The sequence below is a fragment of the Bactrocera oleae genome, chromosome 3, assembly GCF_042242935.1.
Source record: "Bactrocera oleae isolate idBacOlea1 chromosome 3, idBacOlea1, whole genome shotgun sequence".
Classification (NCBI taxonomy): Eukaryota; Metazoa; Arthropoda; class Insecta; order Diptera; family Tephritidae; genus Bactrocera; species Bactrocera oleae.
In genome coordinates this window covers 78,498,579-78,513,536 of record NC_091537.1, presented here as the reverse complement: position 1 = coordinate 78,513,536, position 14,958 = coordinate 78,498,579, and the positions used below count along the sequence as shown (strand labels likewise).

The following is a 14,958-nucleotide window of genomic DNA, read 5'->3' as shown; positions in this document are numbered from 1 at the left end:
TTTCGTGTTGTTTCAAAGTGTGCGGGACAAATCGAGCACAAACCTTTCTGAGGCCCAAATTTTCTGTCGAAATACGATAAATCGACGCTGCGGATATTGATGATTCCGATTCCATTTATTTATGATTTCGGCTCTTTTTTAATGAATTCACGCACAATTTCCGAGTTTTTTTGGTTCACACCACATTTTGGCCGGCCCGAACGTTCGTCGTCTTCCAAGTTCCTCTTGAAAACGTTTAAACCACTCGTGAATACGGCTACGGGATAGACAATCATCGCCATAAACTTGTTTCATCATTTGATGAGTTTTGGTAAAAGTTTTACCAAGTTTAAAAAAAAACTTAATGTTGGCTCTTTGTTCGATGCTCATTTTCCGACCGACACTACAAATATAATGTCACTTGTAGCGCGATATCTCAGCTGTTAGACAAGTCAGCTGTTATATAAATTTTATACGACAACACTGAATAATACACAATTGAGGGATAACAATTTCAGACAGATGGTGCCACTAGAAGCCGCCTTGTTTAAAAAGTTCTGGAACTTTTGAATTGTACCTTGTATAGCTGCCAGTCTCACCAACCAGCTAGCAAAACCTTCTTTAACGGCAATCCTAGTTTGGCCTTAAGCTCATTGACCACGTTCTGATGATAAGTTAGACAAGGCCTAGGTTCACTAACAATATTCATAATATGCATTGAGTCACAGCGGCTTTACAAGAAAACCATTGTAAAGCGATAGCTCTCATTATACGTGCTTTTTTCTTATTACTAGCAGAATAGGACAAAAGCGGAGCTATCGACTTGGATGAGCGCTGGTTAACTGCAAGCACTTACGCAGTCATAGGATCCAGCTGGTGCATCGATCCATCAAATGGTCTTATGTGCTTCTTCCCCTAATAGGCTAATCATTATCTAGTGTCGAGTCTATTCAGTAAGAGTAAAAAACGTACTGGATACCAGTTCTAGAAATCGTGTGGAAGAAAACAAACTAGAATAATTTCAACACTTTCTTCTTAACTGTTTCGCTCTTGCGTAATTAAGACTCAAATGCCTTATAATATATCTCACTTCTCTAAACATCTGAGAAATAGTTGGTACAGAAATAAAATAAAATAAACAGATTTATTATCAGTTTCTTTCCATAATTTAATCCAAGTTTAAGTTCGAGCTTTAAACAGCTAGAAATGTTGTGAATTTCTAGGTGCAAAGGATTTTTTTTATAGGTTCAAGTACTGTAGAACTTAACTTAACAGTTAACAATTTGAAAAAAGAAATTAGTTCTGAGATAATAATTTCAAATCGTCCAAAGTTGAGTATATTGAAGTTTTGGCTGGAAGAAATGAAGAACTTTTTAAATCTGTTAAAAAACCCTCTTTGGTTAACGCATCGTCAAACATATAATTAAAGCAATTGTGTTCATAAATCTGCAAAAAAATTAGTTCACTTTTTTTAATTTCATTTAGCAAAGATTGTGCGAGATGTTTTGGTATTCAAACTTAAAGCGCTTTATCGCTTGCCAAAAGCATGTGGAATATACAGCGCATGGATTTTAAAAGTTCTCGGAATGTGAAAGCAATATTTGCTAAATTTTAGTTAAATATGCATTGCTTATAATTATGTTTAGGTAAACAATATTCCACTGTATGTTTCCAACTTGTCGGAAAAGCTTTAATTAAAACCAAAGTAACTATGAAATATTTCGCAATAAGGTAACTAAAAGAATGTGCAACAACAGCAAATTAAAATCCACCATCCACAGTTAGAACAAAAGCAACCGCCGTATGCCACATAAAATCTTACCAACAACAGTGTAATGAGTGTAGGAGTTCATGCACCATATCCTCTGTGTCCAGTACATAGGCATAAGTGATTGAGTGCGGTGAGTTAGGTTACGTTGCAGACGACTACTCATCAACTTGGGGCAGGTGAACTTCATTACAAACAAATTATGTGTAAACATTACTACACATACTCATTCATATTATGTGTCATTTGTGGCACATTCATGCACATACAAGAGCAGTGTTTATCATGTCCAAGCAGTGTCCATACTTTTGCTTGCACACTCTGAAACTTTTGGTGCGCTGCGAAGGCATCGAATCAAATTCACCGACATCCTTAACAAAACACAAAACTAAACACTGAAATTACCGCCGTTTTGTAAAAGAACCTTAGCTGCAAACTATGTACATACATATCTACATATGTGGCACATACTTCCATTGCGGCACAATAATAACAGTCATACAGTTTCATTTAACAATGCCCTGTTTCAGATATGTGTGTTGTGGTTGAAACTCCATAGCTCTTAGAACTGATTGTAGGTGAAATGGAAGGAAAAGAACTAAGTACAGTGGTCGCACGAAGAAAAAGAATGCAGGAAAATCGAATTTGGATTTCCGAGTCGAAGTATTTGCATCAATCTGATCAAAATGCTGCCGATAGCAACAAGTTCTACTATCCTTCAGATGTTCGAAATATATCTGTGGTCTGTGTTTCTCGCTGCAGGATTGTTGAAGCGATCAGTGCTGAGTCATCAATATGGAACTGTGCATGCATTACTGGAATCTCTTTAATCGGTCACGATATTGAGTTGCTTTAGTGGGATGGAGCCAGTGGTGATCCGAGTAAACGCAAAATATTCTGAAGATTCCGAGGTCAACGCAATAACTATCGGCTTTTGGAAAAATCCCTTTGGTAACTTTTAGCAATTAGATAGTTAAAGAATAGGAATTACATACGGTTTCGAATTTTAACAAAACTTTGGCTTAAGTCTCTGAGAAAGCAGTTCCGAAATCGTAGAGTGAAATAAAGAAAAGGATCAAAGCCAAAGCGTTTTCCAGCATTTTTCAACCAGAAATCTAAAAATGCTCAATTAGTAGCTTCTAGAAGGTGGTCGAAACTTAAGAAATTGTAAAAAATTATTATATGTCTGGCAGTTTTACTTGCAAGAGTTGTCGAGCTCTGAGCCCGCTTCAGAACTTACTCAGAATGGGGAAAACTCACGAAATATAGAACATACACTCAATGAGCTCAAGTCCGTAATAACATCTCTGCTATTGGAGGGGATTTATTTTTCCTAAAAAGAAGCCGCATTTCTGAGAAGTACATCTGCTGTTACATTAATGGCTACCACTTCTGCTTGAAAGACACCAGGTGGACCTCAAAGATCATGATTTGATGATTGAAACGATATGTTACTGAAATATGGTTTCTATTTGGTTGCTAAGACGTCGGGAATTCGGAGAGTTTAGACATACTGAACGGTAATTATTGAGTAAATTATAGTCGGTCGGTCTTAATAGTATGCAATTCTGAAACATAAGTAAGAAATATTTAATTGGAAAAGTATGTAAAACTCTGCCGTCCCAACCAAGACGGTGGTAATCTCATTAACTACAAGCGCTTAAATCAAACTATCGAAATGCTCTGCGTTTCGTACTATAGAAATCAGAAAAATCTCAGCATCATGAACTCTTTTTCGATAAGATCCCAATTTTAACACAACTTGTTCCACTGTACCAAACTTGTTCTCAACCAAACCTGCACTGTACCTATGTGTGTCAGCATGCTTGGCTATTGTGGCGTTCTTGTGATATAGAATGGCAAATTAAAAACAAAAATGAGAAAACCATACACAGCAGCAGGTGTTTCATTTCATTTCGTACGATTTCCAACATAGACTATCACTACAGTAGAACAGTCAGTCTTCAAGCACCAGCTAGTGAATTCAACATTAAGCTAACAGAGGCTGAATAAGTGACTGACTGGTTGACTCTACGAGTCTAGGCTGCCTGCTTGCCCAGCTGCCCGGCTGTCTGCCCGGTTATAAGCCCAGTCTGTCGGCAAAGCTCGCAATGTAGCACGTCCAACTAGTAAGATAAATGGGTGGGCGGTCTTGGTGGTTGCCAACTTGGTTCACTAGCTGCCTGCTTGGCTAGTTGTGTTAACAACAACAAGAACAACAACAACGACAACCAATCAAGCAGGTTTACAAGCGTTCACACATTACTGCTGGAACAATGCAGCTGTGCGGGCGCTCATGTCGCTGGATAAAGCTCGATCCGTGGATAGTGTTGGCGCTGCGTTGGTGTGGCATGTTAGAGCCGGCGCATATAGTTTCATGCTTTGCGCACGTTAGTTTAGGGAATTGCAAATAAATATTTCATCTGAAGTTGTAGATTATTATATGCTGCATGCAGCAGAAGAAGAAGAGGGGGGAAAAAGAATCAGCAGAAAATTAGCAGAAAAATGCAACAGGATAAATGGCCAAGTGGAGTGTGATTGCATGAGCGACTACAACTAAATACAACCCACACATATTCGTTTGCCGTTTTTAGCAGCAAATACTACAGTAAATTTCTCACGGGACTTGAAAGCAAGCAACACACAGCAACAGCTGTGTAACACCGCCGGTTATTCTCCACATTCCATCATTGCCCGGCATCGCGGGCCCAGCGAGTTGGATTTGAATTACTTGTGTGCAATTTCACGCATCTCCGCTGGGTCGTCGACTCAAATCAGACACAATTTTAACTACTCTAACATATATTACAAACAATAAAGGTGTATTTTAGCTTGTAGGTAAACCCAACTGTGGTATGCAGCCAATGTATACAAGTATTGTTATAAAAATACTCGAATATTACTGTTGAAATAACAGTAGCCATTTATATAGAAGTTGGTTTTAATGCAAATACTAAAATTTTGATCCATTGGTTTTAAAACAATCTACAATTCACGTTCCTTTTAAAGCAACTGGTGTAACTACTGTACTGCTGTAGTTGGTCCTTCGTACAAGCACTAGTCCTGCTGTTTCTAGGCTATAAAGAGCGCTATTAGGGTAGTAATCCCGTTGGAAAGCATCGTCCACTTCAATCGGTTATTTAGGCGATTGTTTTAAAAAAAAAAGTACCACGTAAAGTCTGGACGCTTATGAAACCACGTACCGTCCATGAAACGCCAAGATAGTAATCCCATTCAAGAGCATCGCCGGTTTTATACGCATATCTGGAGCATCGTCTGTACAAAAAAATATCGCGTGAATCCTGATCAAGCTTCACTTATGAGTATCGAAAGGAGTTCCTTACTTCAGAAGGACAGGTCCACAGTCATCACTGAAATTTGAGCAAAGAACTCAAACTTTACACATTCATGTAGATATTATCAGTATTTTGGTTCAAGGATGATAGAAACCCAAGTTTACATCAAACCAATCTCAAAGAGACAATGGTCTATGGTAAAATACTGAACACGAAATTATGCCTCTTGATTGGACTTTGAATCGAATGGAATGAAGTATAAGCCCCCAATAGTATCGAATTCCGCTGGAATCGCATTTTCAATATCGCATACCAATATCAAATCGGGCGAATCTAATAATTCTGAAATATATTATATCTACTAAATATGTATCTTTCGTCAAATACTTCAAAATACTAGAGTAAAACAGATCGACACCCACATTATAGTTTACGACTTAAAACCCTAAAAATTAGTGGGACATCCTCAGAGAATTTATAAGGCAATATACATATATGCAAAGAAAATATGTTCTACTAAGAAGAGTGGAACTAAAACATAGGAAATTAAAACTTATCTAGGTAGGTCATAGGGTTTGAATAGATCTAGACTCTCTAAAAGAAATAAAGGAAGATAATGTCTTAGAGTTTTGGTAACGCTGCCAAAGTGACAGTTTTTGGCCGGATACATATCTAGGTCCATTCCAATTTCGAAAATCTGACTGTCGTGAGCCAAATAAAGGAAAATGTTTCACACTTTGCTGATCATGAGATCATTTTAGATAATGAGTATCGGAAGATGCTATTAAAAACTTTTACTGACCTATCATATATGACCATGACGCTTAGCGCCTGTAAATGGCTAGAAAATACCGGAATTCTTAACTATTTCGGCATTTACAAAGAAGGCCGTTCTTCACAATATGTTCCGTTCACTCTGAAATTTACACTTAGAAGACTTGTATTCAACATTCTTTTATTCATTTTGCATGACTTGTGAAAATCTTTACTTTTTATTAACATTATAGTTTCTGAAATAAAAAGCGGCCACCTGTTCCTGCATGCGACGCTTCAACTGTTCACGTTTCAGCAACTCCAACAAAGGATTCGAATTATCAGATTGACGCGACTGCTCTAATAGAGCCTGCGCCAAGAGGCGTTCGTCATTTGTAAGCGTGTGTGGCAAATTGCTAAAAACGGCTTCGGTTTCAGCAGATGAGCCGTCACTGGATGGTTGGAGCTGTTGTACATTTTCCGAGCGCAAATCTTTGATGAAATCTGGTGCATTCTCTTCAGCCTCTACGAACTCCATTACTTCACCTGGCAATGCAACACCACGTGGGTAGGTATAATTGGAAGCGGTGTAATAATGATAGCTCGGATAATTTGTTGGATTGATAATGATATACGAAGGTGAGCTGACGGCAGCGGCATACCGTTGATAAGGTTGCTGATATGCTAACTGATGTGGCGCTTGACTGGCGTATGCAAAAAGATTAGGGAACGTCTGATATGCGGGCTGCTTATGCTCCAAAGCGACGCTGGTATATAACGAAGTAGGTTTGTGTTCTTGAATAGTTGGATAAGCGGCATAAAATGCGGGCATCTTTGTTTGTTCGGCTGAAGGATTGCCTAACGGATAGCTCGTCACATAGTACGGTTTGGATTGTTCGGCGTGGGCTTGCAAGCCCGTTAATGCTTCGAATGCGGCTTGCGTAAATGCTGGTTGATTTTTCAAAGCATACGGTATATAGATGGGTTTCACATCGACGAGTTTATCTTTGCTTTGCGTAATGGGGCGCGGCTGCTGTGTCACGTCTGTTTTTGGTAGTAAAGCAAACTCAACATGAAGCGGTTGCAATGGATAGTGCGTTTGTCTTTCGCCTTGCAGCGTTAACTTCTCCTTCTGTGAGAGGTAGGGATATTGTGGCTTTAGTCCAGTCGCCGGGTTTGTGGTCTTCGTTTGGCGTGTGAGATCTAAAATCGCCTTAAGTGCTGCGAATTACGAAAGTTTTGAGCAAAAATTAATCTATTTAAAATATATAGCAAACATATGATTACCATTTTCATCAATATAACGAGACTCCTTCACCTCCTCAGCCACCAGCTCGTTGAGTAGGACGCTTAAAGTGACTAGCGTCAGCACAAACTTCATCTCGTTTTACTTAACGTCTTTTGAGCTGCCAGCGTTTGATGTTTAGGTTTTTATATTAAAATTTCTAGTGAAATATTCATTTCAAAGAAAGTCCGCTACACCAAATTGGAAAGTATGCTTAATTTACCAATAATTTTTTCACAAAGAAGTTGAGCTATCCACAAATAGTTGTTGTAAAAATGTTGATGTGTAAGGTTGTTGGCTTGTGATGCTGCTGAGGGCAATAAATCTCACGGCAGAATATTATCTGTGGCTATTTTAAAAAATTTGCACTTTATTACCGATCATAAAAGCACCAATTTCGATCCACATCTCAATTTTTGTTGGATTTTTCGCTGCTGCTCATCTCTTCTTCGCTGTTTTTATTGCCGCTATTTACTTGGTGGTCGGTATATTTTAATTACAGCTAATGAAGACTTTGTGCGTAGTTAAAGAGCTTTAGCACTCACGCCATATAACTTTATATTCACAATAATTTAGAAGACTACATAGCAATAGGTTTGTAATGGGTTGTCCAGATGCATATTTCTTCAATATTTATACCCTGAACAGGGCATTTTCAGTTTGCCAAGATGTTGGTTATATCCAGTCGGGGGTCCTATAAAATAAATATATACATAAATGACGTGCTGAACCAATTTAGCCATGTCCATCTGTTTGTGTATACGCGATATAGTCTCTCAGTTTTAGAGATATCGATGTGAAATTTTCCACACACCCTTTGCTCCTCAAGAATCTTCTCATTTTCCAACAAATGCTGACATCGGACCTCTAAAGCATATAGCTGTCATACAAAGTGAACGATCGGAATCAAGTTCATGAAGGGATTTTTTGTATTTGTTAAGGTTATTATAGCTTAAGTGCAACTGAAGTTAATGTTTTTTCTTGTTTTAATGAATTTCCGTTGAAGCTCACCAATTCCCTGTGGACCAAGTAGAAAAAACCTTTTCCTTTTCCTTGTCCACAAGATTGCAAAACCTATAATTTTTAATTCAATCTTGTTGTAAGGGAAAGATCCTTAAAAAAAACTTTTACCAAATATAATTTAATGATGGTCAGTATTACAGATATCCTTACCATTACTATTCTACTATCCCATTAACACAATATATATCATTACCATTACCAATTAATACATAATACCTTAACCTAATATATGCTACCATGAGAATTATCATTAGAAACACTATTACCATTGTAATTACCATTATAACTCTACTATTATTTCCATTGAAAATAAAGCACCATTACCTAATCTGGTTTCATGACAATTGCCACTAGGAATACCACTACCATTTGAATTACCATTACTACTGTAATATCATTACCATTAAATATATAATACCAATACTTAATCTGGTATCATTTCAATTAGCATTACAAATATCATTACCATTACTATTCAAATATTATTACCAATTAAAATATGATACCTTTACCTAATTTTTTCTCATTAACATTACTATTATAATTAACATTACAAATATCGTAACCTCTATTACCAAATCTGCACCAGTATCACACACCACCCAAAAATAAATACTTTAGCGCAAAGCTTTAACCTTCATTGTGAAAAAAATAAAATCTCTAATAATCACATTTCTTTTAGTATCTTCTGGTATCTACTAATTAAAATTGAATAGATTTTTACCACCCTGTATACAATACACACTCTTTTTTCTTAGCATTAGCTTATTTTTAATTTGTGCACATTTTTCTTGCTCTACTTTTACGCACTCATTTTAACGATCGCTGTTTTTTATTACACCCATAATTTCGATCTTCTGCTGTTACTTGATCGCTTACGAGCTCTAAGCAGCATACTTGATACGAGGAGATCGTAAACGATTTTTGCGGGACATTAAAAAATTTGCAGTTTATTACAGTTCTGTTGATTATTAATTTTTTTTTTTCAATGTAGTAGAAACCAGACTGGTTTATTAGCAACAGCTGATTAGCTTGCTGACACAGTTACATGTGAAGATGAGCTATTTTTAAATTATCTTATGAGATCATTAGCATTTAAAGGCATTTAATTAAACTGTTAACTGAAGACATTTGCGGTTAAGAGTGCGTGATTACTCTAGTGTTTTTAAATGAAATTATAGAAATATTATTATTGCACTACTTGTTAATTAGAGTAATTTAGACGGATTTCAAGTTAAAACTAAAAAAATATACCAATTTTTGAATGAATTTTTTTTTTGCAGGCAACTTAAAAATTTATTGCATCATTAGCAATTTGTAAATTAGGTAAGTTCAAGAACGCGATATAATTTTATAACTACATACATATATAAAATATAATCACTTCAGTTTTAAAGTCAAAAAATTATAATTGTAATAATTATTATCATTAACACTAACAGTATTATCATTACACTATTATTACCATTACTAACATCATTATCATCCATCATTTTCATTTTCATTTACCGATTTCGTTGCCAAGAATTACGATAACAAGTAACATACCCATTACCATATCTCAATGTTTGTAATAATTATTATTATTATGACGAAAATTCTCATTACAAAGATCACCACCATTACAATTGCCATTATCGAATCTGTATCAATTAATATTATAAGTATATATTAATATTCCAAATTATATTAACAATCTGGTACCACAACAATTACGATTACAAATACCATAAGCAATGGAATTTTTTACAGAATATGTACCGATGATTACTATCCGTACAAAAAAAATTTTCATTACAATTACCATTACCTTTATAAGTACTATTACCAAAACTACAAATAATCTCTTCAAACCTGTTACAACAATTACCATTACCATTAAAATAATTATTACTAAACCTGTATCAATAATTATGATCAGTACCACGACAATTACTTTTGCAAATTCCACTAGCACTATAAATACCATTACCGAGTCTTGCCAATAGTTATTAGCAATATAACGAAAATTATAACTTCCATTAACAAATACAATAGTAATTATCACTACAATAACCATTTTTATTGCAAATACCATAATGGAATCATACCAATAATTATAGCGAGTACCATGAAAATCACCATTACAATTATAAGTACATTACCGAATCTAACGAATAATTCATTTCAGTACCTTTGAAAATGTCATCACCGTTACCAAATCTGTACCAATAATAATTTTGATTACAACGAAAAAAATATTATCACCAATATCATGGAAGAGTCATACAAATAATAAATATAATTAGTACCCCAAAAATTACCATTCAAGATACTATTAACATTACAACATTCCTATCAATAATCACAACGATAATTACTTTTATAAATACAGTTACCAAATCTAAACCAAAATGACATATGAAATGAATACTTCAATAAAAACCTTTAACCTTCATTGCGCGAAAAATATATACATATGGCTGTGTGCCTAAACATCTACGTACAAATACACCATAAATATTTGGAAATCAATTTCTCTCCCTTGTGTCAGAATATTTGTTTTAAAAGCTCATATTTAATTCATATAAAAGCACTTTAAATATAGCACATTAGGTCTTGTCCTTGTGCAACACTTCCACGTGCACATACAATCCTACGCACACAAGCTCAAAAGCGAATCCTTTTACTCCTTACGCATTTACGCAATCACGCTTGTTTAAGCAATTTTTGATTAATGGCATTGCGAATAAAGTGACACTTTGAAAATTGGAAAAGAAATCAAGCAGTAAAATCAAGAAAAAAACGCGACTGCAGAAGTGCTCTTAGGCAAGACGCCAGGAAGAAAAGTAAACTAAATGTATAGATATGTAGGCAACTAAGTCTACAGAATAAGAAATCAAATATAAATAATAAAATAACAACAAATAAATGTAAGTTTGGTAAAAAGCAAAAGTGTGTAAATGCGGTTGAAAAAAAAATCAAATGGCATACTACATATGGCAATATAACTGACAAGTGGACAGGCTGGTAAAAACAAAACAACAAAAACTGGAAAAATCGTTAGCTTCGGTTGCACTGAAGCTATAATACCCTTCACAAATACAAAAGATTTCATAGAAGAACTTGATTTTTATCGATTAGTTTGTATGGCAGCTTTATGATATAGTGGTGCGATCTGAAGGATTTCTTTGTAGATTGTACCTAGATTGTATTAAGATAATAATCCGTGTCGAATTTCGTGAAGATATCTTGTCAAATAAAAAAGTTTTTCATACAACGACTGGATTTTGATCGATTAGTTTGTATGACAGCTATATGCTATACTGCTTCGATATCGGCTGTTCCGATAGATAAGCACACTCTTTGGGAGAAAAGGACGTGTACAAAATCAGATCGATCAGATTTTATAAGGTAGCCGATGCTTCCTTCTGGGTGTTACACACTTCGTGCTAAACTTAATATACTCTATTTAAAGTATAAAAAACACAATGACAAAAGCATAACATTAATGACGGCCGAAGAGTGGACATACGGAGTGAAAGTTAAGAGCAGCGACAGCTATGGAAAAGTGCAAAAAAGAATGCGTAGCTGTCGAGAGTGGTGGAAAAAGTGCTAAAATTTGTTAAGAACTGTAAAACAAGCGCTTACGCCTAAAAGCAAGCCATGCACACAAGCATGTCCACAAAAAAGCTATACACTTACGGAAGAGCAGCTTCAAGGCATTTAGAAAAAGCACAGGAAACAACTGTGCTATTTTGTCTCCCACCGAATTCGTTTAAAGGAGAAATTGTGCAAAAACGCCGAAAACTAAACGAAAATGTAAACGGACGGCACACGAATTGAACCGGAAATCCTTATTGATCTACGATGCTTGCGCAAATAGCGTCGAACAGCAAAAAGAATTAAGCCGACAGTGTTGAAGCAATGTCCACACATATACATGTGCTGTTCGCCTGCTAGCCCGTTCGTGTGCAAATAAATCAAAGAAAAACGCTGCCGCTTCTATAATAGTTGGGGGTGTTGGTTGCACTTACTGCTTCAGCTGCTTCAGTGAATTGGTCAGCTCAACACTTTATCCAGCGCCAGACAGCTGAGCGTTTGTAACTGCGCATTAGCCGTTACAACTACTTTCTAGGTGGCTCTACTTTTTCCATCCTTTTATCCACTTGACCTGATTGGGCGTCGCAAAAAAAAAAACTCAGAAGCAAAAGCAACAGAAATGTTGGCTTGCGGGTAGCAAAAATTTAACGTGTTTTAGTTCCCAATACGCTGTAAACTTAAAATTCCGCAATATTTTGTTGGCCATGCTGAAAAAGCGTAGAGAAATCGGCTTTCGGTACATGAAAATAGCGCTTGCAGTAGCTGAGGACTCAATACTTTAGTAGGGTTAACTCTTCTGTATATATTAACTCGCCGTTGATATTCGCAATATAGCCATTTGTTTTCTGACAATAAATAGCTCAATACCGTCTAATTTGGCATGCTTCTTTTCGTAGAACTTTATAGAAACTTTCTGTAGAAACCTTTCCTTCGTTTCGTGTACATAAGAGCTTACAAATTATACAAGAATATAAATATAATTGACTTTGATAAATATAAGACCATTCGTAATTTCGTTTGCTTGAGAAGAGGGTGCTCTTTATCTATGGAGTTTAGGCGGGGTTCCAACAAAAAGTTTCGAACCCATCGACGAAGATTCTAAAAAGAGATTATTGCAACAGTAAGGTATGAGACCTTCTGTGTGATATATTACCAGTATATTATCAAAGCTTTCAATGTTGTTTCGTTTCCACCTTAGATAAGATCATTTACTAGTTCCAAAGAGTGACGTAGAAGCAATGATTTCTATGTACCGGTTTTTATTTCATTCATTCACAATTCGTTGTTTCGTTTTATGGATCCGATTAACCTTCAAACACAGACTCAGTCACAAAGACATCGACGAAAATAATTGTCATGGGATAACAAGCATGGCAAGGAAGTTTAAATTCGATGAGATAATCTATCGGGATGCAAAATCGAGGTCCGAGGTGACCAGTACACTTGTTTCACACTAGCAAGGCAAAGCCTAAAACAATTGGGGGCCCCACGGTATGCGACCCTGGAAGAGGTATCGATAGTGAGTCCGCAGAACCTATTGAAATTCGCGTCAATCGCTGACATCCTGAAGGATTACTACTTCTCATAAACTGCGCAGCGGCACTCCAATTGGCATCGCGAAGAACCAAAACTGGTCTATGTGTGGCGCACGAGTGCACGTGGCACTACCAGACTAACCTAACCTAATCTACAGTCTAACAAAATTTAAGTAGTATTCATTGAAAGCTGACGTTTGAGCTAATATCACATTGGACCATATAACATGTTATCCTTGTTTCTTTAAATAATGTTGCCCTTTGCTGCTTGGTTACCTTGAAATCATTTATTATAGTTGTATTTCTTACTCACCTTGTGACAACAATGGTTCTAATCGGCCGGCCCGAACAACTGCTGTAATAAATAAATTTGCCTCAACGACCTTTTGGCATTATTCTCATGTCGTTCTGACTATTTGATTGTTGTCTGTTTTATACCCAGCGACTGAATGGCACTCGCAGTTAGCGGAACTATGTGAATATCATTTTGATATTAGCACTTCGCCCAAGCGTTTGTCAGGGAAAGTTTGACTTTTGGAAAGAACAATTGAGATTTCGAATTACTCTGTATTGGACCTTTCTACTGCTTATAAGTTAGATAAGGCATTACTCTACCATCTGCTTGCAAGTTTTATGTTTCATATCTGAAAAATATAAGAGATATTAGAACCGAAAGTTCGTAACCTCCGCTATATTATAAAAAGTGGAGTTTTACAAGTAATGGATTTCTGAATTTTCAGATCTTTCAACGTTTATTTTGTTTTATGGGATTGTCGTACATAACGAACTTGAATAATGTTTCATAACCTCAAATACTTTTAGGTTATGTTTCGCTCTAAAGCTTTCCACAACTTTCACGCTTGATATTAGATATTTCTGAAATACAAGGAATATCAGACATGAAAAATGTTTTATAAGCTCCACAATTTTAGGTTAAATTGCGCCTTAAATAAAGAGTCAATTCAATAAGAAAATGGAAAAAGTTTGTTGGGTATAAAAAATCGTTTCCTTTTTTGCCTATTTTATGCATTCACTTCTTTCACTTGTTTGCGCATCTAATTTTATTGCCTGTATGAATTTTATTTGTTCCTCTTTCAATGGCCAGTCGTACTGCAAATTGCGTCTTGTCACTGACAATCGATAAATATTTGCACAGCACCCGCTGCCATGAGCTTCTTTCCGCTCATCTCCATCGCATGTCCACTCAAGTCCAAGTGTGCGCTACGAAGGCTAAGTGGATGAATGTCAAAGCAGCTGCTACGCCCTGTAACTAAAAGTGTGACCGAAAAAAGAGATGTGGCAAGGATGAGGCATTTCAACTGGCCATTCAGCTTGGCCAAGTTTTGTATGGATATTTTTTTCTTGTTCTTATTGTTTATTTGTAATATTGAAATATCGAAATGTTTGATAATAGAATTTTACATTTCCTTCTGTTTTCAAGTTGCCTTACTCTCAGACAGCTGTACGCTGTGGCGGCAGTAGAAGAACGTAAGTGACAGTTTGCCTCGGCATTTGCTCTATTTACACATATTAACCATTTCTATATATGTATATATATACATGAATGTAAGCTTCTATGATATTTGTATTGGTCGAAAATAGATTTTAAATCTGTTAAATCCAATGACATGACAGTTTCTTTTTCCTCCGTTACGTTTGCTTTCAAACTTTTGCTTGAATGTACTTCAATCCCCTTCAAGCAGCAGACTCACATACAAACAATTTCGCTCTGTTTGC

At 36.1% G+C, this 14,958-nt stretch overlaps 2 protein-coding genes across 5 annotated transcripts in view; one reads left to right on the top strand and one right to left on the bottom strand.

Annotated features, from left to right (window-relative positions):
- Positions 1-14,958, top strand: part of Ddr (discoidin domain-containing receptor 2) — a 398,282-nt gene that overhangs the window by 50,822 nt on the left and 332,502 nt on the right. For all 3 annotated transcript variants that reach the window (XM_070106981.1, XM_070106980.1, XM_070106982.1), the window contains exon 2: positions 9,388-9,430. The gene's annotated coding sequence lies outside the window, so the exon portion shown is untranslated. The remainder of the gene's footprint in view (positions 1-9,387; positions 9,431-14,958) is intronic.
- LOC118681252 (uncharacterized) lies at positions 5,999-7,613 on the bottom strand. Of its 2 annotated transcripts, none has more exons than XM_036365017.2 (3): positions 7,305-7,613; positions 7,084-7,241; positions 5,999-7,017 (listed from the first exon to the last, which is right to left on the bottom strand). In XM_036365017.2, exons 2-3 carry the CDS (start codon positions 7,175-7,177, stop codon positions 6,029-6,031), a joined length of 1,083 nt encoding a protein of 360 aa, XP_036220910.2. In that variant the 5' UTR covers positions 7,178-7,241; positions 7,305-7,613; the 3' UTR covers positions 5,999-6,028. The 2 variants fall into 2 exon arrangements, with proteins under 2 accessions (XP_036220910.2, XP_036220912.2); XM_036365019.2 differs by having other exon boundaries at positions 7,084-7,388; positions 7,459-7,613.